Source organism: Gossypium raimondii, chromosome 8 (genome assembly GCF_025698545.1).
Source record: "Gossypium raimondii isolate GPD5lz chromosome 8, ASM2569854v1, whole genome shotgun sequence".
Taxonomy (NCBI): Eukaryota; Viridiplantae; Streptophyta; class Magnoliopsida; order Malvales; family Malvaceae; genus Gossypium; species Gossypium raimondii.
The window spans coordinates 59650127-59673793 of record NC_068572.1 but is presented as its reverse complement, the minus strand read 5'-3'; the positions used below and the strand labels follow the sequence as shown (position 1 = coordinate 59673793).

The window sequence follows — 23667 nt, the reverse complement described above, 5'->3', positions numbered from 1 at the left end:
ATATTAAAATTTATTTAAAATAACAATTCTAAATTCTAAAAAATATATAAATTACAAAAATATTTAAAAACAATAGGAAATATAAAAATTATTTAAAAATTGCAAATATATTATAAAAAAGTATAAAAAAATCATAAAACATAAATAAAAATATATAGAAAATAATACAAAACCAAAAATTTTCCATTTTCACACTACCTATAGTTAACATTACAACACCCTTTAAAAATTATAAAAAAAATAATTGATCTCTAAAACTATCTTTTGTGCTCATCCACCACGAATTTTTTTAGAGCTTTCAACCCCTTGTCCATCTTCACATCGTTCACCGGTGTTCTGCCTCCCATTGTCGTTCGTCTCTATTAATCGCTGTGAATATCGTCAATGACAAAATAATTTTTTGATATGCAAATTAAGGTTTAAATTATAGGTATATATTTAATTTTTTTAACTTCATATAATTTATATAAATTTTTTATTATTTTTAAATAATGTTTATTTTTTTGTAAATTATTTTATAATGTTTTGCACTTTTTAAAAAATATATATTTATGATTTTTTAATGATTTTAAATAGAAAATATCAGTTTTTGCCAAGTGGCATAGTCTCAACGTAACAAGTGATGAAAAGTAACCAAAAAAAGAAGGAAAAAAAAAGACAATCGTTACTCTTTAACGATTAACCATTAAAGTTAATGGCCAAAATGTTTAATTGATAAAATTTTAACATTCGAGAGTTCAAGTAACTGTATTTTTTTAAACGTTTTGGAGTTATTTGGACCTTTAACCTTAAATATAAATATAAAATATATTTAAACAAGGAAATAAACATAATTTAGTCTCTAAATTTCTTTTTTTAAACTTGATTTTTAATTTTTTGTCCACATTAGTCTCGAAACTTGACAATATTTTAAAAATTTTAAAAACATTTTATATTAAAATCTAGAAAATTGAAAGAAATTATAAATTTTAATTTTAAATAAAATTTAAGTGATAATGTTACACAATATCAAATCTTAGAGTGTCATACAATTATACATTAACAAAATCCAAGTCTAAGAATTAAATTAAGAAAAGTTTTCAATTTTCAAGACGAAAGTGGACAAGAAAATGCAGGGACCAAAATGTAAAATAATACTAATTTTAAGTATGAAACGGTAGTTTACCTTTTTAAACAATGGTACCGTTTTCAAACATGTAAAGCGTGTATAGCATTTGGTGTACATGTGGAAACCCGTGAATTCATTGTGTCGGTGCACGTCATGTTAATGGCAAAAATATACACGCGCTAGTGTACGAAAAATAGTATACTCGCTAGTATCTGACGTTGATTTGTTTTGATGTCAAAGGACTCCAGTCAATAATAATAATAAGCGAATCCAAGTATCTATCTAAAGCAAAGCAGAGTCACCAGCTAAGTAAAGCGCAAATACAGCCATAGTTTGATTATAAATAAATTTTGGTTAAAATATGTAATAAGTATTTTTACTCTTTACAAAATTTAGAATTTTTATTTTAGGAATTTAGTCCTCTATTTTCAGATTCTAAAATTTAGGTCAAATTCTTGACACTGTTACCTTTTTATTAAATTTATTAGTGTAATATTTTGAAATTAGAAAAAATACTTACCGATAGCCATATAACTAAAAATATAACATTGTAATAACCCTGGATTTAACAAAATAATTTTATCAGTGTTAATAGTTGGGCCCAAAATTTGAAATCTAAATAGTAGAGAGACTAAATTTCTAGAACTAAAAGCATATAGACTAAATTTTAAATTTATGAATAGTATACGGACTTATAACATATTTTAACCATAAAATTCGAGCTAATGCACTTTTGAGACTAAACTTGGCAACTATTCTTATATCGAGCCTAAATTAGGTAATTGTACCCATATTGAGACTTAAACTTTTTATGTTCTAACTTTCTGTAAGAAAATATTAATGACTAACTTGCACAAAAAATCAGAATCCACTATGGGAAAAATTGCCTAATTTAAAGAAAAGTTTACCAAATTAAAGGATTAATTTAGACAAAAAAGTTCAAGTTTGAATGTGAAAATAATTGTTAAGTTGAGAATAAAAAATGCATTAACTATTGACAGATTAACATATTAAGATTTTTTTTAAAGAAGGATTTATAAGATTTAAAAGATAAAAATCAAACACATGAAAATTAAATGGATCAATCAAGAGCCGGAGACCACTAACCCGACAGGTTTATTCCATACACGTATTTTTTATGTCAATTTATTTCGTTTTAAATTATTAAAAGATTATCCAAAATACAATTAAGATCCTCTTTCGACACAGAATAATTAGCACTTAATAGAGCTACTTGAACGAGATTATGAGCTGCTCTATTTGCTATCGTACGCGAATCAGAAAACTGTCTTGGATTGAAACTCAGCCATCATGAGCTGAATCATTACACACTTCCATCCGTTTCCATAACGACAGCAGCAACCCTCCTCTCCTTCAACCATGAAAGCGCTTCCCTCACCGCTATGTTGGCCTCCATACACCCTCCACAAACCAGTTGATTCTAAATTCAAGTTTCACTATATAAGTACTCTAAATTCTTTTATCAAATTCACCGATTTAACATTTTTAAATAAAATAATATTTATTGACAACCATGTAGCAAAAAAATATTATAATAAATTTAGATTTATCAGACTAATTTTAATGGTGTTAATAATTGAAATTGTATTTTTAAATCCGAGAGACTAAACTCTTTGAAATAAAAATAGAGGGACTAAATTTTAATTAATGAAAAGTATTGAGGAGTTGGAGCACATATTCAGTAATTAATAAAATATCCAACTCACTAAACCACGTGTATGATAATGACCATCGGGTTGTACGGTGAAATTATGTCACTTCCCGTCAATAGGAAAAAGCGAATAACTGGCTCCCTTTCCCTCGTTTCATTTCACTGCTAAATCCTCGCCACAACACATTCATACAAAAATTTCTATTGAATCTAAAATAAAAATTGGATAATTTCGAAATTTTAGAGATTATTTTTCTGTTCTTTGAGTTCCCATTTCTATAAGTAGTCTTCTAAGACTCTACCTCTTCCCCTTTATTCTTAAGAAACTTTTAGTTCTCTTTCTTCTTTCTTCACTGTCAAGAATTTCGAGATCCCGCGTTTTCTTCATTTTCTCAGGTATCTCTTTGTTTTGGTTTTTGGGTCCTCTCTCTCTCTCTCTCTCTTTTTTAGTTTAATTATTGTTTTTCTTTTCTGGGTTTTAAGCGTATATTTTTGCTGATCTGATTATTTTTTTCGTTAATGGTGCCATGTTTTCTTTGAATTTATGGAATTTTCTGCTAAGTTGGGTTTTTATTTATTTGTTTGTTTGATGGATGTGTAGCATTGTGTTGACTGAATTTGAATCTCTGTTTCTATTGTTTTAGATTTACGTTTTTCTATGCTTTTCTTGGTTCCTTTTTACATTAATGGATGCAATGTTAATTCAATAATAAGAGAAATCTTAAAGTTTCCCTTTCTTGGTTTTGTTTGGCTTTCAAGAATCCACAAGAGAAAAAAAACAAGTAAAAGAAAAAAAAAAAAAGAGAGTGATATTTCAGTGTGCCATTCTTAACTAATTGATCCTAGGAAATTTTCCCTTTTTTTGGGGTTTATTTTATTATTTTTACTGAATTTTAAAAACTGTGCAGATCTTTGTTATAGAAGAAAAAACTGCTGCTAACAATGACTTTGGCTAATGGCGAAGCTTATCAAGTGACTAACAATGGCGATTTAAGCAAACCCTTCAAAATCTTTGTCGGTTACGATCCGCGTGAAGATCTAGCCTATGAGGTCTGCCGCCATTCTATCTTGAAACGTTCATCGGTTCCTGTCGAGATCACTCCCATTGTTCAATCAGATCTCCGGGAAAAAGGCCTGTACTGGCGCGAGCGGAACAAGCTCGAGAGTACCGAGTTCTCGTTTTCCCGGTTCCTGACTCCCTACTTGGCGAATTACAATGGTTGGGCGCTGTTCATCGACTGTGATTTCCTTTACTTAGCTGATATAAAGGAATTAATGGAGTTGATTGATGATAAATATGCGATCATGTGCGTTCATCATGATTATACCCCGAAAGAGACCACGAAAATGGATGGTGCAGTGCAGACTTTGTATCCTCGAAAGAATTGGTCCTCGATGGTGTTGTACAATTGCGGTCATCCGAAGAACAAGGGTCTGACTCCAGAAGTTGTAAACAATCAAACGGGCGCTTTTCTTCATAGGTTCCAGTGGCTCGAAGATGATGAAATCGGATCGATCCCGTCTATTTGGAATTTCCTTGAAGGGCATAACAAGGTTGTTGAGAATGACTCAAAAACGTTTCCTAAAGCCATACATTATACTCGTGGAGGGCCATGGTTTGAGGCATGGAAGAATTGCGAGTTTGCCGATCTTTGGCTGAATGAGATGCATGACTACATCGAAGAAACGAAGTTGAATGCAAGTTAATCAGAATCGGCATTGGTAATTTCCTAATTACATGTCAATTTATTCATGCTCCATTTTTATGTTATATTCATATATTGAATCTATCTTTGTGTATCCTAGTTCCAATTATGCTTTAGAGTATATCAGGACGGCTATATATCGATATCGATGCCTCGTGTATGTAGTTTTTCAATTTTTTTCATTTGTTTCAGTGACTACATATGGGAATATATGATCCTTGGAATGTTGGGCAGTATCTTTAGTTGATTAATGAAAGGTCTTTCATTTGTTTGTGAATTATGCTTGGTTGGTTGCTGCAAATATTTCTATTTCGCGTTTCAATTGCTTCAAATAGCGGTCTCGGGATGGCATTCATTAGCGAGTTTGCATCATATAATCATACCGTATCTAAAATGATCGGATTTTAAGACCGATGTTCGATTTATGGATGAAAACTTTGTTTATTTGAGTCTGATGCAAGCGAATTATGCTTGCTTGGTTGCTGCAAACATTTTCTGTGCCGGGTTTCGGTTGCTTTGAATAGCGCTCACGGGATGGCACGCATTAATGTCTTTGCATCATATAATGCCTAAAATTATCGGGTTTCAGCATACTCGAACTTATGTCTTCCTCTATTAATAATAATGTTCATGTCAGTCGAATTAAAACTCAATCGATTAATAATTTTAAATTTTAATTTAACTATAAAATATATAAATGATAGTATATATATTTTTAATATTTTATGAATAGTAATTTCGGTTTACCTTATAGCCAAGGTTCTTGAAATAAGGTTGGTCGGAACGGTCAGATCCTGAACTAATCAGGGTAAAGGAAAGAACGAATCAATATAAATTTTTTAAAATAAAAAAATTATAATCTTTTAATAATTTATATATGGGTTTAAAATTTTATTCAAATTTGTAAAAGATTAATCTAAGCTCAATTTAGGATTGTCTACATATATATATTTTAAATATTTATATTATATTATTTTAATATTTAATAATTTTATTCAATTTTATATAATTATTTTAACATTATTTTAATATTTACGTTAGAATAATATTATTTATTTCTTATAAATTTATTTTTTTAATGTGTTAAAAATTACATTATATGTAAAAGTAATGTAATATAAAGTATTATAAATTTAAAAACGGTTTGGGTTGGACTCGAGCCTTAAATCTTAAAGCTCATATTTTAAACGGGTCTAATTTTTTTACTCAAGCCCATTTATCAGGCTTAATATTTTTACTCAAACATTCTTAAATTTTGAGCAGGCCTTCGAGTCTAAACGAGTAACCCGATTCATGGACAAGTTTAGTTGGATATAATCCTAATAACATAATAATTTTTTTTATATTTCATTGTTATTTTAATTGTTGTTTTCAATTTTCATAAAAAAAAAGAGGTTGTTCTGTCTCTTTGAGAGCATGCCTTAAGAATTTAATTGTTAATTTAAAAATAAATAAATACAAATAATATAGAAGTCATAAAAATATAAATTAATTTTATTTTATGGATCCACTAATTTTTCTGAATTTTTATTTTGGAATAAAACATAACATCCAAATGCTCCAAATCTTATCGACAGCAAGTGATTGTGATTATTTCTTAGCAGTAGTAATTATTATTATTTTTTGTTATTATTATTTTCCTTTTTTTTTTTATAAATGAAAAACATATGAAGAATGAATAGCCAAAAGGTATAACAACTTCAACAGAAACAAACGGAAAATTCGAGGCAAAATCCCACACGTTTCGTGCTCACATTGTAATACTCTCCAGATTTTACAATTTTATTTTCTAATCCAATAGAAAAATAAAAATAAAAATAAAAATAAAAATCATCCATCAGCCAAAAGCCGCCATTTGAAAAACCCTCTCTTTAGTTTCCTGCCATTTCTATTGCTAGAGAGTGAGAAAAAGCGAGGGAGTGAACAGTGACAGAGGGGAAGTACTTCTTGGAAACGACGCCGTGTCAGTGTTTCAGCATAAACCCCGCTCCAAGCAAACCCTAATTTTTTTCCTTTCTTGAATGAGGTTTGCTTTTATCATTTTTTCTCATCGAATTTCAAAAAATTTTGATCGATAATCTCTTTTTTCTTTCTGCTGATTCCGATTACTTTGAATAAAGTTTCCAGTATTGCGAAACGTTAATTATAACGTTTTTTTATATTAGAAGAAATGGAGTTTGTATTCTCATTGCAGTAGTAAGGTATTGATTTTAATGCGACGAATTGAATCGAAGCTTTGTGTAGTTGATTTTATTGTAGTTGATTTTAATGGAGTTTGTTTAGAAGATTGAATGTTATTTCTCTCGTTTGTGCTAGTATTTGGACATACACTGTTTTGTTGATTTATATTGAATCTTTCAAACTTATTTGATGACTGATGCTGCATCCCTTACAATGCTGTGTAACGGATAAGTTAGTTAATATTGTTTACTTTTGTTATGATTGGTAGATCAAACACTGTTTAGATTTATTGTTGAACTTGATATCCAATTCGAAAGGATAGAACTTGAAAGGTGCTTTTTTTAATTGATGAAGTTACCAACTTGACCTGTGGCTCATCTGTTTTTAAGATGTTATCTAGTGTTTGTATATTCCCTTTAATGCTTGGGATGTTGATCGTGTTTATATCGTTGTTTTAAACATTCTAACCATGGATGATGATTTCTTCTTAGAGAGGCCAAACCTGCTCTTTTGTTAGTTGAACAGCTTAATTGCATTTCTTGTTATTCAAATTGCTCTCGTAATTGAAATCATGCAGTTTAAGCACTGTTTTTTCATTAGTGTATTTGGTTCACTTGCAATTCATTAGACCCTTTTGTTTTATTGTGAAGATAGGTGGCCTTTGTTAAACTTATGTATTTCTTAATGCTATTTCACCTAAATTTTGTTTTAAATGAGGAGTAATGGCAGTTTGGTGCACTCTGACTATAGGTCATACTTGGATGATTCAGAATTTTCTCCTCTGACCCCTCACTCTTAAAATGAATACAAGAGGTGGCCAGGTATCTAGGGGTCAGAAGTCAAGAAGTTTTCAGGGTGAGGGGCTAAATTGGATTCTTATTGCTGGTGGTGCCTTGCTGAGTACCTTATCAATCCGCCTTGGTTACAAGCTGAAGCAGGCACTTGATGCCAAGCAACAGCATGATTCTTCTACTAGATCGAAAGGTAAGCTAGCATATTTTTCGGCAATAGTTTCTATTGAATATATGCCTGCTTCTGAATTTAGCTTGTTACAGGAATTGGATCTTCTGACAGGAGGAGATCATCAGGTTGCCGTTTACACTCAAACATGTATTCATTTACTCAAGAAGATGATTGGTGTTTCAACTGCATTTCAGGTGTGAGGCTGCTAATGAATAAACAATTTTGTTACCTTTCACCTTTCAATGCTTTAGTTTGGATCTTTGGAGTGCGGTGACAAAAGGGAAGAAAAGCTTGTTGAGAATCCCGATATATTCCAAAACCACTTTTTTTTTAAAGCGTAAATAGTCACGTATTGGCTTGAAATAGAAAAAGCAAAGTCTCACTTTCCTTTTGGATCAACGTCCTAATCTGGAATCTCTTACCTTAAAGTAATAATAAATGACAATATTTCCCTTTGGCCTTTGCTGTAACATGTTGCTCTTCATATTGGGAGACAAGGTCCTTTTGGAGTTCTCAATGGCAGTCCTGTTCTTTGCCATTCTTAATTTGGTTAGTCATAGATTGATTTACTCACTATGTTACTTGGACTCAGTTGTGATTGTTGGGTGTATGATATGGGTATGCTCAAAATTTTAACATTTTCTCATGTATTTGGAGGTCATATGCTATACCTATGTTCGAAAATGTGACTGACATAGGTACTTCAGAAAAAAATCGAAGAGTTGGAGCAACATAGCTCTCTAATGCTTTACCTTTTTTAATAGTGAAAGTTAAGGTGTTGGTGCATGTAATTTTATAAATTTAATTCTACCTCTTGGTCTCTTATTCAAGTTTCTGGTTGAAAACAGGAGCTGAAAGCATAGGGGGTAAGCACCCGCCTAATGGCCACATGCCGCCTTCATCTGAAGTTGCTCTCCCTCTGGTGACAGTTCCCACATCTGATTTCAACAAGGATAATGGCATTATGTGGGCATCATCTCCTGATCGCCTTGAGTTGCCTCCAAAGCCATTCCATCATTCCAACTGCTCTGATTCACCACGTGTCTCAGAATCAGGCTCCGATATATATAGCAAGCGGGAAGTGATACAAAAGCTAAGGCAACAGTTGAAGAGAAGGGACGATATGATTCTGGAGATGCAGGATCAGATTACTGAGCTTCAGAATTCACTGAATGCTCAAATTTCACACTCGAGTCATTTACAATCACAGCTGGATGTTGCAAATCGTGACTTGTTCGACTCCGAGGGAGAAATCCAAAGGCTGAGGAAGGTGATTGCCGGTCATTGCGTAGTACGCGTCAACACAAACGACAAGACTTCAACAGTTACAGCTTTGGCACCTGACATAAAAAACGGCCATGCAAACGGGTATCTTGGTATCGAGACTAACTTGGACTCCCCCGAGAAGAGAAGGGGAGATGAGGAGAGAATCGGAATGCTGAGAAATGAAGTTGAAGAGTTAAAAGAGGTGATAGAAGGAAAACAATACTTGTTGCAGAGCTACAAGGAGCAAAAAATGGAGCTTTCCATGAAAATCAAAGAGTTGCAGCAAAGATTGGATTTCCAGCTCCCCAGTATATTGTAGGTAATGTTTTTTTCTAAACATTTTGTGCATTCTTACTTGTTTTCCCCTGTTTTGAAAAAAAATGCCTATTTTCTTATTTTTTTCCCACTATCATTTGCCTTAAAAGTTTAGTGTTAGATGATATGTTCATTGCTTTGCAAGTGTCTTCTTTTTTGTATATAGAAATTAGAAACCAAGTTTTCTGTGTTGCACTTTTTTCTACTTGTTCTTTTGCCTTCTCCTTTTATTTTTCCAAGTTGATACCCGAATTTTCATTCGGTATAAAAATATGTAAATAATCATAAATAATTTATAAATAAAAAATTTTATTTTTTTAGAAATTACAAAAATTAAGCAAAAAATTATTTTATATTACTTTTTTTATCTTTTTTAAAAAATAAAAATAAAAATACATGAGAAACTAAAAATAAAATAAAATTTATTTAAACACTAATTCTGGAATCCAATCTTCATCCTCATCAAATTTTACCAATAGTAGTTCATATATTAAAATCTTAGTTGATTTTAGTGACTAATGACTAAAGTTTTCTAAATTGTTTGATATTTCACCATTGATGATCAGTCGTTTTTCTTTAGAATTTTAAATTTTTTTTTTAAATCCTTGCAAAGTTGTCAACAGGAAATATATTTTGGAGAAAAGAAAAGAAAAGAAAAGAAAAGAAACATTTCAACTTCACCTTCCCAGCAATAAAGTTAAAATCTTTGAAATTGGCACACCCACTTATCATACAGAAAAGGAAAAAGATCAATCTCAAACTAAACAACCAGCCTCAATGTGGGTATTTCCCAGAAGCAAACCCAAATACTGGACCAAAGTTTCACTAAGCACTGTCAAATGTGGGAACTTAAATTGCTTCTCCACCAGTGGCAATGAAACTGGATCTTCATCAACGATGTTGATTTCTCAAGAAACAGATTCAACTCCCCTATCAACTTTGTTGCATGCACCACCGAAAAGTTCAATCCAGCGAGATGTAGGTCGTCTCGGCGGCTGAAATGGAAATGAGGCACAGAACGACTAGGGAAAGTAAGCATAAAGGTTTCGATTTTGCCATTTTACTCTTCTTGAGAGAGAAATGATGGGAAAACCCAGAAATTTGTAAATGCTAAAAAGCATTGCCAAAATGTCTTTTATGTCTGGGTTTTGAGAAGAAAACATTGCCATTGCCCACGTCTTGATTGAATGAAATTTGGGCATCAATTTAAGACTATATATATATATATATATATACCAATTTAAAGGAAAGTGACAAATTTAGAGACTCAATGAGTATTTAAGCGAAAAAAAAAAACACTTTGGTGATGAATTGTTGAAAACATTTTCAAATATTTAACGTCAAACGATTTTTTTTGTTTGTCTTTATATCTATCATTTATAATGGACTTAATGTGGGTTTTAATCATAATCTTACATTCATATATACACTAGTTTTTATCCGGTATGTTGCGCGAGTTGATTTTATGTTTATAAATTAAAATATATTTAATAATTTTGAAAATTTTAAATGAAAAATTTCTAAAATAATCCAAATTTTCACTTGAATGAAGTTTTAAATGAAAATTTTATCTAATGTGGATTAACAATTTTAATTTTTGAAAATAATTATGATAATAAAAATAAAATGGAAATCAACTACTTAAAAGTAAAAATGAAAATTACATCCAAGCTGTAATGCTTAAAAGTTAATTAAAAATAAAAAAATTTAATGATCAAATTTAATCCATTTTAAAATGTTAAAAGTTAAATATAATTGAAAAAAATCAAATTAACAATTTGATTTTAATCCAATTGTATGCAATTATCGAATTAATACAATTGTTTACATAAACAATTTATGTCAATTCATTAATATTGTTGATAATTTGTGAAAATTATATTAAATATAAATTCACATACAGTTTTGATATTTATCTTTAAAATAAAATATCCTCATGACGTCATGTCATATTTGAATTCAGAGGCACTTGAATTTGAGTAACATAACTGCACGAAACCTTCACCTCACCCCGACCCGACTAAAGCCAATATGATTACGAACACAGAATTGCTGGATATATATACATATATATAAGAACTGAACATGTATGATGTTATATTATAGGTAGAGTGAGAAGTAGCATGTACAGGTAATATAAGTTGCGGAAGAAATGGGAGAGGAAAGCAGAATGCACACTTGCCATTTACATATATTTATCATCAAAACTGAAAAACTTTAAAAACCTCTTTTTCTCCATTTCAACTATCTGAAATGTGAGTCGACTTCCATAAATCCAGTTAACCCGAGGATCTCCGGATCCATCCACTTAGGTCCGACTTTTTAACCCCACCGGCCCTTTCATTATCAGCTTGCTTTGAATTCAAAAAAGGTGGCTGCATATTTGGTTGAAGAGAGGTGATGTTAATCTGCAAGTTGTCTCCAGGAACAGTTTTCGACTTCGAGTTGTCTATCAATACGTGAGGCTTCTCTGCCTGTTGGGTTATACAACTTCCGAAACTACGCAACTCCTCCTCAGCTGCCTGGTTAGGTATTAGAATATCTGCCTCGATCTGTACATATAGGACCGAATATAAGTTCAGTCATGAAAGAAACAATGGTAGCATAGCTCGTAAAAGACAGTATTAACAATAAGGAACTCAAGTGTGAGTGTTAGATATGAGTATATATCCGGCATAGGTATACTAAGTTTTTTTTTTTTTTTCTTTCTTGTTGATTGGAAGGTCCTTTAAGGTCATATCCCAATACCCCGTGTCCACATGAGTGTTGGACATGAAAGTAAACATGGATATTTCAATAATAAAACTCAGATTTAAAATGCAGCAAAATTATGTTAGAACATAAAACCTTACATTTTCCGACGAAAAAGCGAGCAGACACTGACTCATGTTCCTGATCATATCTGGGAGAGTGGCCAACTCTGCCTGACCTGAAAGTGAGCTTTCAGGCATAAAATCATCCCACATAAGACACTCAGATGCATGCCGGGATGTGGTACATTGCAAACTATTCCGATCATCTTTCTCAGCATAATGATGACTTTCAGAATTGTTCAATGCATCAGACTGTACAACAGAACTCAACATGTTGATAGATGAGAACTTTTGAGGGCTTTCGCTCACAACTTTGTCCATTCTTGTCTTTAGTATCCGAACTCTTGACTGTAGGCGTTCAATCTTCCGAAGGATCTGCTCCATCAAATCATCACCATCTCTAGATTGATAAGGCCATCCATCATTGCATCCATTTTCATCATAGCCAACAATCGTTTTATTATCTGTAGAAATAACGAGATGGATTGTTCTATTATCACCTCAGTATAAAATTATAATATTGAGGATAATCTCTGCGGCCAAAATTTCATATTTAATTCTACTGAAATCATTTTTTGCTATATTAAAAAAAAAAAAACAAATAAAGTTTCGGAACTTCAAAAGTTCCAGCAACATCAACTTCTAAGCTAAACACGCATTAATATATAAAACCGAATATAATAAATATAATATCACAGCCATCCCTAGTTGAAAGAGTTAGATCTTATAGGGTTAAATAAGCTAAACTTAATTGTATACTAAACTAAAAAGGAACACTTATGGCACATAATGTTTATTAATCATTCACAGCCTTAACATGTAAGCTATAATATGCACTCGTGAAGAAAAATAATTTTTACTTCTTACCAAAATCGCCCCAATCATCAACCAAAGCAAAAGCAGCGGCAGCATCAATGGATTTCTTACTTTCTAATTGGCACCAGAGAAACTTAGTTAGATTTGTTTTTTTTTAAATAATAAACACCATATAAAGAATAATAACAAGCTCCATACCGTAATACGAGAATATATTATGATGTGACATATATGTTGCCACATCTGTGGTATCTTCTACTCGTGTTCTCTTCCTCCTCTTCATTACTTCTTTTCTTTGAGCTTTTGAAGGAAAAGCTCGCCACTTTGCATCAAAACCTTCAGAGGTAACCTTTCCAAACTCAAACTGCTTGATTTTATCATATTCGTCGAGCTCTCTCTCATACTTGAGTGCCTGAGACTTAAGTTCACAAAGTTTAATTTCCAACCATTTGCAGCGCCACTCAATAGGATGAATAAACCTCCTCCAGTGATCCGTTAACCTTCTCTTCCTGGTTAAGAAGAAAAGGTAATTATTATTTGACTTCTAACTGTGGAAAAAATGCACTTCGCAAAGATGAAAAATTTTATTTGTTTGCAAATTACTTGGACTATTAAGCTGAAGGAAAGAAGAAAAAAAAAAGCATCAAATATGATGGTCAATGATCCACATATGGAAATATTCTTGAGAGCACCAGTTCATTGTAACAAGTTAAAGGAGATAACTTCTTGATATCAATTGTTCTTTTTACACAGTTTCAGTAATTTGGAAGTCCTAGGAGGGTCAATATTAGGTCATTCGAAATGAATGTTACCATGAAAGGGAGACTAATATAGGGGTGTAATTGAACTGAGTCAAGTTCAAGCTGTAAGAAACTCATTCCTGGCTTGAAATTGAGGCTCAAAATCATGCCTCGAGCTTGATTTGAGGTAAAACTCCAACAGCTCAAGCTTGTTCGATTAGCTCACCTTTACCTAGTAGAAGATAAGCACGATTCCCAAGATCAACTTCAAAAGCTTGAGTAAGCTCCTGAACTACTCAAGTCAAGCAACTCAACAGTGATTAAAACCTGAGAAACTTGCAAGCACAAGTTTCTCGTTTACACTCCCAGAGTAGTGCATTATCAAAAATCAATAGAAACAGGAAAGAAGAATTCAAAGCAAAAGAGTACCCCATCTGAAACTGTCCATTCCAACCATCAGATAACGATCCAAACAACCTCAGGGGCGGCAAAGGTGATTCAACTTCATCATTCACAATCGAACCATCCTCATCCCCAGATATTGTGTCACCGAAAGAACTCGAAAACTCAGTAGCATCCTGGCATTCAACATCAACCATCTCAGACTCAACAGAATCCATGCATTCAATAAGATCAACCTCTAAACCGATGTTCCCTTGCATCCCCTTGTTTTCTTTATTTCGGGCCGAGCTTTCCTTGTCAGTCGAAACCACTATCGAAGTGGCTTTCTCGGTCAGATTCAAGTCAGGACCCATATAAAGACACCCAAAACCTTAACTTAAATCCTCAGTCAAAACTAGTCACCTAAACCCTGTCAAGATTCAAAATTAACAAATTAAATCATATCACTAATATAATAAAACTAAACCTGTAAACAAAATATATATCTTTTTTAATCATTCAAACGTTTAATTTTTTTCAAAATAAACCAAACCCATTGATCAAGATTGTAAAAAAGAAATTCAAAATTAGCAGTCACCAAAAAAGAAGTCAAGGGTTTCAAATAGCGGTGGCGCCACCGCTAAAGACGTCAATAGCGGTGTGAACAAAATTGACGCCAAAAAACTCAAAATCTCAAGTAGAAATCAACGTTTCAAGTTAAGTTTAGGGGTTAAAAAATTACCTTATTTAGTTTCCTGGCATGCGGGAAACTTGAAGGCATGAGTGAAGGACTGGCGGAGGAGGCGGCGGAGAGGCTTGTTTGGCGGCGGGGAGGTGGTAAGTGAAAGTGGGTCGGGATTTTTTAAAGAAAATCAAGTTCTGATGATATTTGGCATTTAAGAGGAAATCAATTTCTATACTTATATACAACTGTTGGAAAAGACTTAAAACCCCCCATTTTTACTTTTTAGATTGCATCAATGGTCCCTAAACTTTGTATAAAATTACGTCTTGATAGCTAACATTATTTTTTTTTTTGATATAAGATAACTAACATTATTGAAAGGATCACTGGCTCATTATTTGTAGAATTTTCTAGGCTTAATATAATATTTGGTACCTGAACTTGACACTTTTTCTTAATTTGGTACCTAAACTTTTTTGGGCCTAATTTGGTACTTGAACTTAGCATTTTTTTTCCTAATTTGGTACCTCAGCTTCTTTTTAGGTTCAATTTGGTACTTAAACTTATTAAATATTATACAAATTTCGCAAAACACTAACGGTTTTTTTTGCTATGCTACAAAAATATTGTAAGTATTAGAGGAAATTCATGTTAAAAAATAGGTATTGAGCTATGCTTAGCGAATTAATATTAAATAAGAAAAAATATTTTAAAACCCCAAATTAAAAGAAATTCATTATTTTCAATTAATAAACCAATTGATTAAATAAATAAAACTAAAATTAATTGATCATATAAAATACAAAAATTATCATATCATCTATCACATGTCAGTCATACTTGATTATTTTTGCTACCTTATAAAAAAAATAACATTGTTAGTATATTGGAGTAATTTGTAAAATGCTTGACAAGTACCAAATCAAACAAAAAATTACCAGGTACCAATTTAGAAAAAAGAGTCAAGTTCAGGTATCAAATCAGAACCCCAAAAAGTTTAAGTACCAGCTTAAGAAAAAGTGTCAAGTTTAGGTATCAAATTAGGAAAATGTGTCAAGTTCGAGTACCAAATTGGACCAAAAAAAATTTAGGTACTAAATTAGAAAAAATGTCAAGTTCATATACTATATGTTATATTAAGCAAATTTTCTACTTAGTATTCTCCATTTACAAAGTCCATTGTTAGAGACAAATATTTTGAAGAATATTTATAATATATTTATAATTTTAAATAATTTATATATTTATATTTTTTAAAGATTTTAATCTTTTAAATTACAGTGAAGAATAAGTTTAAAAATATCAAAATCATATTTTAATTATAATTCCAAAACCAAATTAATTATTTGCCTTTTGAGTTAATGTGTGATACCATTTTCTTAAAAAGAAAGTTAATAAATAAGTTATTAAAATATAACAATTTGATAACATTAGTGACTATTATGTAAATTTTGAAAATTAGATAACTAAAACGTAATTGTAAACAAAATCTAGAAACCATTAGTGTAATTTACGCTTGATATTTAAAAGGAGTCGGTTTCCATACTTACAGAAGTGCGGAAAAGACTTTAAACCCTCAGTTTTACTTTTAAAACCTCGTCCTTCTTATATTTTTCTATAAAATTTATTTAAAAATTTAACTATTTTTAATAAAGTAACTATGTCTAAAATAGTTGGTTAAAAGAGATTTAGTCTCTCAGGTTATTGTAAAATATACTTATTTTTTATGAGTTCATTCCTTTTGTTAGAAAAACAAATCTTGTAAACCCCTTTATATTTATTTATTAAGGAAATTTTAAATAATCATATTATTTATTTATTTATTTATTTTGTACTTATTTTATTCATTTATCTATTTTTAATTACAAAATAATGAAAATTTAATTACATAATAAATTGTTATAATATTAAATATATTTGACTTTTTATAAAAATATATTTAAGATAAATTAGAATTAAATATGTTAAATTTATATTTAATTTAATTTAATTATATATTAAGGTGTTGCCTCCTCTTTTCTTATTCTTTTTCCCACTTATTTTCTTTCTTGTATTCCGACTTTTTTTTTTTTATAAGTTCTACTTTTAGGCCTCTGTTTTTTTTTTTTTTGGTTAAAATTTGTTGCTTTGTTTATTGGTTGCTGGTTGGGCACAAGTGGTAAAAATATTATGAAAACCTTGTATTAAGAGTTGAATTGCATTTTGTCCCTGTTGCAGGTCATTTTGCCCGGACCCAGTAATAAACCCCAGCCCAAAGCCCATCAAAACTAACAAACCCAAACCCAATCCTAAACAAAACCTAAACAGCCCAAATGGCCCAATACAAAAAAAGAAATAGGAAACCCTAAGCCTTAGTCTTCTGCCATCGCCGCTCCTAGCTCTGCTCGCAGCCACCAACGCCACCTGCTCTCTGACGCCAACCACCCCCGTCCATTTGCACCTGCAGAAGAAATGACAGCATAATAAATTAAAAAAATAGAGTTGTAAATGGCTATAAGAGCCATCTAAAACCATGGTAAAAGGGGGGGTCTCTATTTTTATTTTTTTTCTACGAGATTTTCGGGGGCTTCCAACAACTTTTGTAAAAAAAAAAAAGGATTCAATCGAAAGAAAATAAAAAACAGATTCAAAGTGTTGTTCTTTTTTTCTTCTTTTCGATCTGGAAGTTTTTTTTTATTCTCTTTTCTTTTCGATTACATATATATAAATATAAATAAAGATAACAAAATAAAGAAAACGAGAAAAAAATTACCTTTTTTTAGTTTTCGACCACCGCGCACGGTGGCCGGCCCGACGGCGTCGACAGTGGAGGCGGCCGGACCCTGGCCGGAGGAGGGACTGAGAGTTGAGAGAGTATTTTGTGTTTTTTTTTTGAAGAGTGGAAGAGAATGAATTTTTGCTAAAAAATTGGAATTTTATACCCCTCTTAAACGGCGTCGTTTAGGGCTTGGCATCATAGCCCTAAAACGACGTCGTTTAGTCTTTAGATCCGATCCACCCGACCCGCCTGTCAAGGATCCGCGTGTTTTCTATCAAGGGGTTATTTGCGCTTCAGGCCCTTCCGCATTTTCAGTCTATTTCAATTTGGACCATTTGTCTTTTTTCTCCTATTTTAATTTGGACCGCGGATTTGTTCCCTTTTTTAATTTGATCCTCAATTAGTTGGGCCCCTAAGGAAGGGACGCGTGGCCTGAAAATCGGGTTTATTACCCATTTGGTCCTTCTTCCTTTCGCGCCCTTCTATTTTGGTCCTCCTTTGTGCATTTTATTATAGTCTTAACCTTTAAATTTTATTTTTATCACAAATTGACCCATTTTGTTATTTTTGTTGTTTTATTAACTAATCTAGCTATTATTATTATATTTTGCCATTATATATATGTATATTGACGTCACCATTATTATACCATTTAGTTTTACATTGTTATTGTTATATTTTATTTATATTTACTTATTTAAATTTTGAATATATTTGTCCTATTATTATTATTATTATTATAACTATTTATATATATCATCTTATTATATATTTATATCTTATTATATATATCTATATATCTCTTTATAGACACGTTTTTTAGCTTATATACATACATATGTTTTGTTATACATACATATATATACGTCTATATCCATCATTCATTTTTATAAAATATATGTATATACGCCTTTTTTACATATATATGTACATACACTGTTTTATTTTACAATATACATACTTATATCATTTATTTTATGTAATATATATGTATGCACATACCCATTTTTTTATTTATATATGTACATATTTATACTTTTATAATATATATACATGTGTATGTACGTGTTTTATATATATATACACATACTTATACATATTATTTATATTTTAAAATCTATATTTTTCTTACATATTTTCTATATTTTATAATTCACATACATATGTTTTTTATATATATATCGCATCATATTAGCATCGTGTTTCATTTTGCCCAATATATCAAAATCCATTTCAAATAAATTAAATCTCGTGTTTAGATATTTGAAAAGTTGTGCCTTAACTGGGTTTCGATTTTCACAATAAATCTAAACACGTGAATATTTTCAAACTCGAGTTTTCAAACGATCTCGGGAATTAAGAAAAGATCGTGTCCTAACTTACTGGGCATGATCCCTTTTCTAAACCCGAGATAATTAAAAGTCTTTTTAAATAAATAAATTTTTGGCATGTACTCTCGTATCGGGAATTTGATACGTTGTGTCCTAATGCGTTGGATATGACATGTCGTTTTCTCGAGATGAGGATTTTTTAAAATAAAGACAATATTTTGCGTTTGGAAATTCGAGAAAACATGCCCTAAGGTGCTGGGTGTCGATTTTTCTCGTTCAACCAAATAGCTTAATATCCTTCCAAAAATTTTAAAATAAGGCAATATTTTGTATTCGAAAATTCAAGGAACGTGCCCTAATGTGCTGGGTTTCGATTTCCCGATTGACCGAATAGCCAAATATCCTCTTGAATTTTAATCCATGCCATTCGAGTTTTTTCTCGGATCGTATTTTAAATTTCTTTAAAGTTTTCAGTTTTTGACACTAAGACATTAAGTAATCGTTAGGTACCAATTTTGGGCGTGTCGAGGGTGCTAATCCTTCCTCAAATATGTAACCGACTCGAACCCATTTTTCGAATTTCATGGACCAAACTTGTTGTTTTAATAAAATTAAATTGTTTATTAAAACAACCATCTTTTCAAGGTGACCCAATCACACCTCATCAAAAAGGATTGGTGGCGACTCCGTTTTTGTTTTCATTTTCAAAGCCCAAGTCGACCCGTTTTCATCCAAAAATGGTGTCAACATCCCTTTTGTAAATTAGTTTTATATGTTAGATAAAAATAAATTAATCCTTCTATTAAAATGTTTATCCACTTTTACTACTAAAATTAGTCTTCATATGTCGTTTATTATTTGGTTATTTTATCAACCATATTATTTATAGTAATATAAATAAATAAATTTTTAACAAAAATACCAATTTGCATTTAATATTTAATACGAGAAGTATTTTTATCGGGTTCAAAGTATGGAGATATTAGTGGTGAACGGGACCTTAAGCAATGTGGTGGGCAGTGATGATGAACAGTAGTGGGTATGTTGACTAATGAACAGTATTTTGCGTTTGGAAATTCGAGAAAACATGCCCTAAGGTGCTGGGTGTCGATTTTTCTCGTTCAACCAAATAGCTTAATATCCTTCCAAAAATTTTAAAATAAGGCAATATTTTGCATTCGAAAATTCAAGGAACGTGCCCTAATGTGCTGGGTTTCGATTTCCCGATTGACCGAATAGCCAAATATCCTCTTGAATTTTAATCCATGCCATTCGAGTTTTTTTCTCGGATCGTATTTTAAATTTCTTTAAAGTTTTCAGTTTTTTGACACTAAGACATTAAGTAATCACTAGGTACCAATTTTGGGCGTGTCGAGGTGCTAATCCTTCCTCGTGCGAATCAACGACTCGAACCCATTTTTCTGAATTTCATGGACCAAACTTGTTGTTTTAATAAAATTAAATTGTTTATTAAAAACAACCATCTTTTCAAGGTGACCCAATCACACCTCATCAAAAAGGATTGGTGGCGACTCCCGTTTTCGTTTTCATTTTCAAAGCCCAAGTCGACCCCGTTTTTCATCCAAAAATGGTGTCAATGATCCCTTTGTAAATTAGTTTTATATGTTAGATAAAAATAAATTAATCCTTCTATTAAAATGTTTATCCACTTTTACTACTAAAATTAGTCTTCATATGTCGTTTATTATTTGGTTATTTTATCAACCATATTATTTATAGTAATATAAATAAATAAATTTTTAACAAAAATACCAATTTGCATTTAATATTTAATACGAGAAGTATTTTATCGGGTTCAGCGTATGGAGATATTAGTGGTGAACAGGACCTTAAGCAATGTGGTGGGCGGTGATGATGAGCATGAGTGGGTATGTTGACTAATGAACGATATTTTGCGTTTGGAAATTCGAGAAAACATGCCCTAAGGTCTTTGGGTGTCGATTTTTCTCGTTCAACCAAATAGCTTAATATCCTTCCAAAATTTTAAAATAAGGCAATATTTTGCATTCGAAAATTCAAGGAACGTGCCCTAATGTCTTTGGGTTTCGATTTCCGATTGACCGAATAGCCAAATATCCTCTTGAATTTTAATCCATGCCATTCGAGTTTTTTCTCGGATCGTATTTTAAATTTCTTTAAAGTTTTCAGTTTTTGACACTAAGACATTAAGTAATCACTAGGTACCAATTTTGGGCGATCGAGGGTGCTAATCCTTCCTCGTATGTAACCGACTCCGAACCCATTTTTCGAATTTCATGGACCAAACTTGTTGTTTTAATAAAATTAAATTGTTTATTAAAACAACCATCTTTTCAAGGTGACCCAATCACACCTCATCAAAAAGGATTGGTGGCGACTCCGTTTTCGTTTTCATTTTCAAAGCCCAAGTCGACCCGTTTTCATCCAAAAATGGTGTCAACAATCCCTTTGTAAATTAGTTTTATATGTTAGATAAAAATAAATTAATCCTTCTATTAAAATGTTTATCCACTTTTACTACTAAAATTAGTCTTCATATGTCGTTTATTATTTGGTTATTTTATCAACCATATTATTTATAGTAATATAAATAAATAAATTTTTAACAAAAATACCAATTTGCATTTAATATTTAATACGAGAAGTATTTTTATCGGGTTCAGCGTATGGAGATATTAGTGGCTGAACAGGACCTTAAGCAATGTGGTGGGCGGTGATGATGAGCAGTAGTGGGTATGTTGACTAATGAACAGTATTTTGCGTTTGGAAATTCGAGAAAACATGCCCTAAGGTGCTGGGTGTCGATTTTTCTCGTTCAACCAAATAGCTTAATATCCTTCCAAAAATTTTAAAATAAGGCAATATTTTGCATTCGAAAATTCAAGGAACGTGCCCTAATGTGCTGGGTTTCGATTTCCCGATTGACCGAATAGCCAAATATCCTCTTGAATTTTAATCCATGCCATTCGAGTTTTTTTCTCGGATCGTATTTTAAATTTCTTTAAAGTTTTCAGTTTTTTGACACTAAGACATTAAGTAATCAGCTAGGTACCAATTTTGGGCGTATCGAGGGTGCTAATCCTTCCTCGTGCGTAACCGACTCCCGAACCCATTTTTCTGAATTTCATGGACCAAACTTGTTGTTTTAATAAAATTAAATTGTTTATTAAAAACAACCATCTTTTCAAGGTGACCCAATCACACCTCATCAAAAAGGATTGGTGGCGACTCCCGTTTTCGTTTTCATTTTCAAAGCCCAAGTCGACCCCGTTTTTCATCCAAAAAATGGTGTCAACAGTCCCTTTTGTAAATTAGTTTTTATATGTTAGATAAAAAATAAATTAATCCTTCTATTAAAATGTTTATCCACTTTTACTACTAAAAATTAGTCTTCATATGTCGTTTATTATTTGGTTATTTTATCAACCATATTATTTATAGTAATATAAATAAATAAATTTTTTAACAAAAAATACCAATTTGCATTTAATATTTAATACGAGAAGTATTTTATCGGGTTCAGCGTATGGAGATATTAGTGGTGAACAGGACCTTAAGCAATGTGGTGGGCGTGATGATGAGCAGTAGTGGGTATGTTGACTAATGAAACGATATTTTGCGTTTGGAAATTCGAGAAAACATGCCCTAAGGTGCTGGGTGTCGATTTTTCTCGTTCAACCAAATAGCTTAATATCCTTCCAAAAATTTTAAAATAAGGCAATATTTTGCATTCGAAAATTCAAGGAACGTGCCCTAATGTGCTGGGTTTCGATTTCCCGATTGACCGAATAGCCAAATATCCTCTTGAATTTTAATCCATGCCATTCGAGTTTTTTCTCGGATCGTATTTTAAATTTCTTTAAAGTTTTCAGTTTTTGACACTAAGACATTAAGTAATCACTAGGTACCAATTTTGGGCGATCGAGGGTGCTAATCCTTCCTCGTATGTAACCGACTCCGAACCCATTTTTCGAATTTCATGGACCAAACTTGTTGTTTTAATAAAATTAAATTGTTTATTAAAACAACCATCTTTTCAAGGTGACCCAATCACACCTCATCAAAAAGGATTGGTGGCGACTCCGTTTCGTTTTCATTTTCAAAGCCCAAGTCGACCCGTTTTCATCCAAAAATGGTGTCAACAGTCCTTTTGTAAATTAGTTTTATATGTTAGATAAAAATAAATTAATCCTTCTATTAAAATGTTTATCCACTTTTACTACTAAAAATTAGTCTTCATATGTCGTTTATTATTTGGTTATTTTATCAACCATATTATTTATAGTAATATAAATAAATAAATTTTTTAACAAAAAATACCAATTTGCATTTAATATTTAATACGAGAAGTATTTTTATCGGGTTCAGGCGTATGGAGATATTAGTGGCTGAACAGGACCTTAAGCAATGTGGTGGGCAGTGATGATGAACAGTAGTGGGTATGTTGACTAATGAACAGTATTTTGCGTTTGGAAATTCGAGAAAACATGCCCTAAGGTGCTGGGTGTCGATTTTTCTCGTTCAACCAAATAGCTTAATATCCTTCCAAAAATTTTAAAATAAGGCAATATTTTGCATTCGAAAATTCAAGGAACGTGCCCTAATGTGCTGGGTTTCGATTTCCCGATTGACCGAATAGCCAAATATCCTCTTGAATTTTAATCCATGCCATTCGAGTTTTTTTCTCGGATCGTATTTTAAATTTCTTTAAAGTTTTCAGTTTTTTGACACTAAGACATTAAGTAATCACTAGGTACCAATTTTGGGCGATCGAGGGTGCTAATCCTTCCTCGTATGAATCGACTCCGAACCCATTTTTCGAATTTCATGGACCAAACTTGTTGTTTTAATAAAATTAAATTGTTTATTAAAACAACCATCTTTTCAAGGTGACCCAATCACACCTCATCAAAAGGATTGGTGGCGACTCCG

The 23667-nt window shown here is 31.6% G+C and overlaps 3 protein-coding genes and 1 long non-coding RNA gene across 5 annotated transcripts; 2 read left to right on the top strand and 2 right to left on the bottom strand.

Moving 5' to 3' along the window:
- Window positions 1-2907: 2907 nt before the first annotated feature.
- Window positions 2908-4763, top strand: LOC105792665 (protein CDI). Its single transcript, XM_012621342.2, has 2 exons — window positions 2908-3176; window positions 3689-4763. The coding sequence occupies exon 2, from the start codon at window positions 3723-3725 to the stop codon at window positions 4485-4487; it is 765 nt and encodes a 254-aa protein (XP_012476796.1). The 5' UTR covers window positions 2908-3176; window positions 3689-3722; the 3' UTR covers window positions 4488-4763.
- Window positions 4764-6172: 1409 nt separating this feature from the next.
- On the top strand, window positions 6173-9406 carry LOC105792664 (uncharacterized). 2 transcript variants are annotated; one of them, XM_012621339.2, is made up of 4 exons: window positions 6173-6512; window positions 7418-7651; window positions 7723-7824; window positions 8479-9406. In XM_012621339.2, the coding sequence occupies exons 2-4, from the start codon at window positions 7468-7470 to the stop codon at window positions 9213-9215; spliced, it is 1023 nt and encodes a 340-aa protein (XP_012476793.1). In that variant the 5' UTR covers window positions 6173-6512; window positions 7418-7467; the 3' UTR covers window positions 9216-9406. The 2 variants fall into 2 exon arrangements, with proteins under 2 accessions (XP_012476793.1, XP_012476794.1); XM_012621340.2 differs by lacking the exon at window positions 6173-6512 and adding an exon at window positions 6519-6687.
- Window positions 9407-11284: 1878 nt separating this feature from the next.
- Window positions 11285-14851, bottom strand: LOC105792662 (uncharacterized). Its single transcript, XM_012621336.2, has 6 exons — window positions 14704-14851; window positions 14010-14391; window positions 13039-13349; window positions 12892-12954; window positions 12064-12488; window positions 11285-11763 (listed from the first exon to the last, which is right to left on the bottom strand). Exons 2-6 carry the CDS (start codon window positions 14333-14335, stop codon window positions 11491-11493), a joined length of 1398 nt encoding a protein of 465 aa, XP_012476790.1. The 5' UTR covers window positions 14336-14391; window positions 14704-14851; the 3' UTR covers window positions 11285-11490.
- Window positions 14852-16802: 1951 nt separating this feature from the next.
- On the bottom strand, window positions 16803-17536 carry LOC128043115 (uncharacterized). Its single transcript, XR_008198846.1, has 2 exons — window positions 17399-17536; window positions 16803-17086 (listed from the first exon to the last, which is right to left on the bottom strand). It is a non-coding gene; the product is annotated as an uncharacterized LOC128043115 (long non-coding RNA).
- Window positions 17537-23667: the final 6131 nt, after the last annotated feature.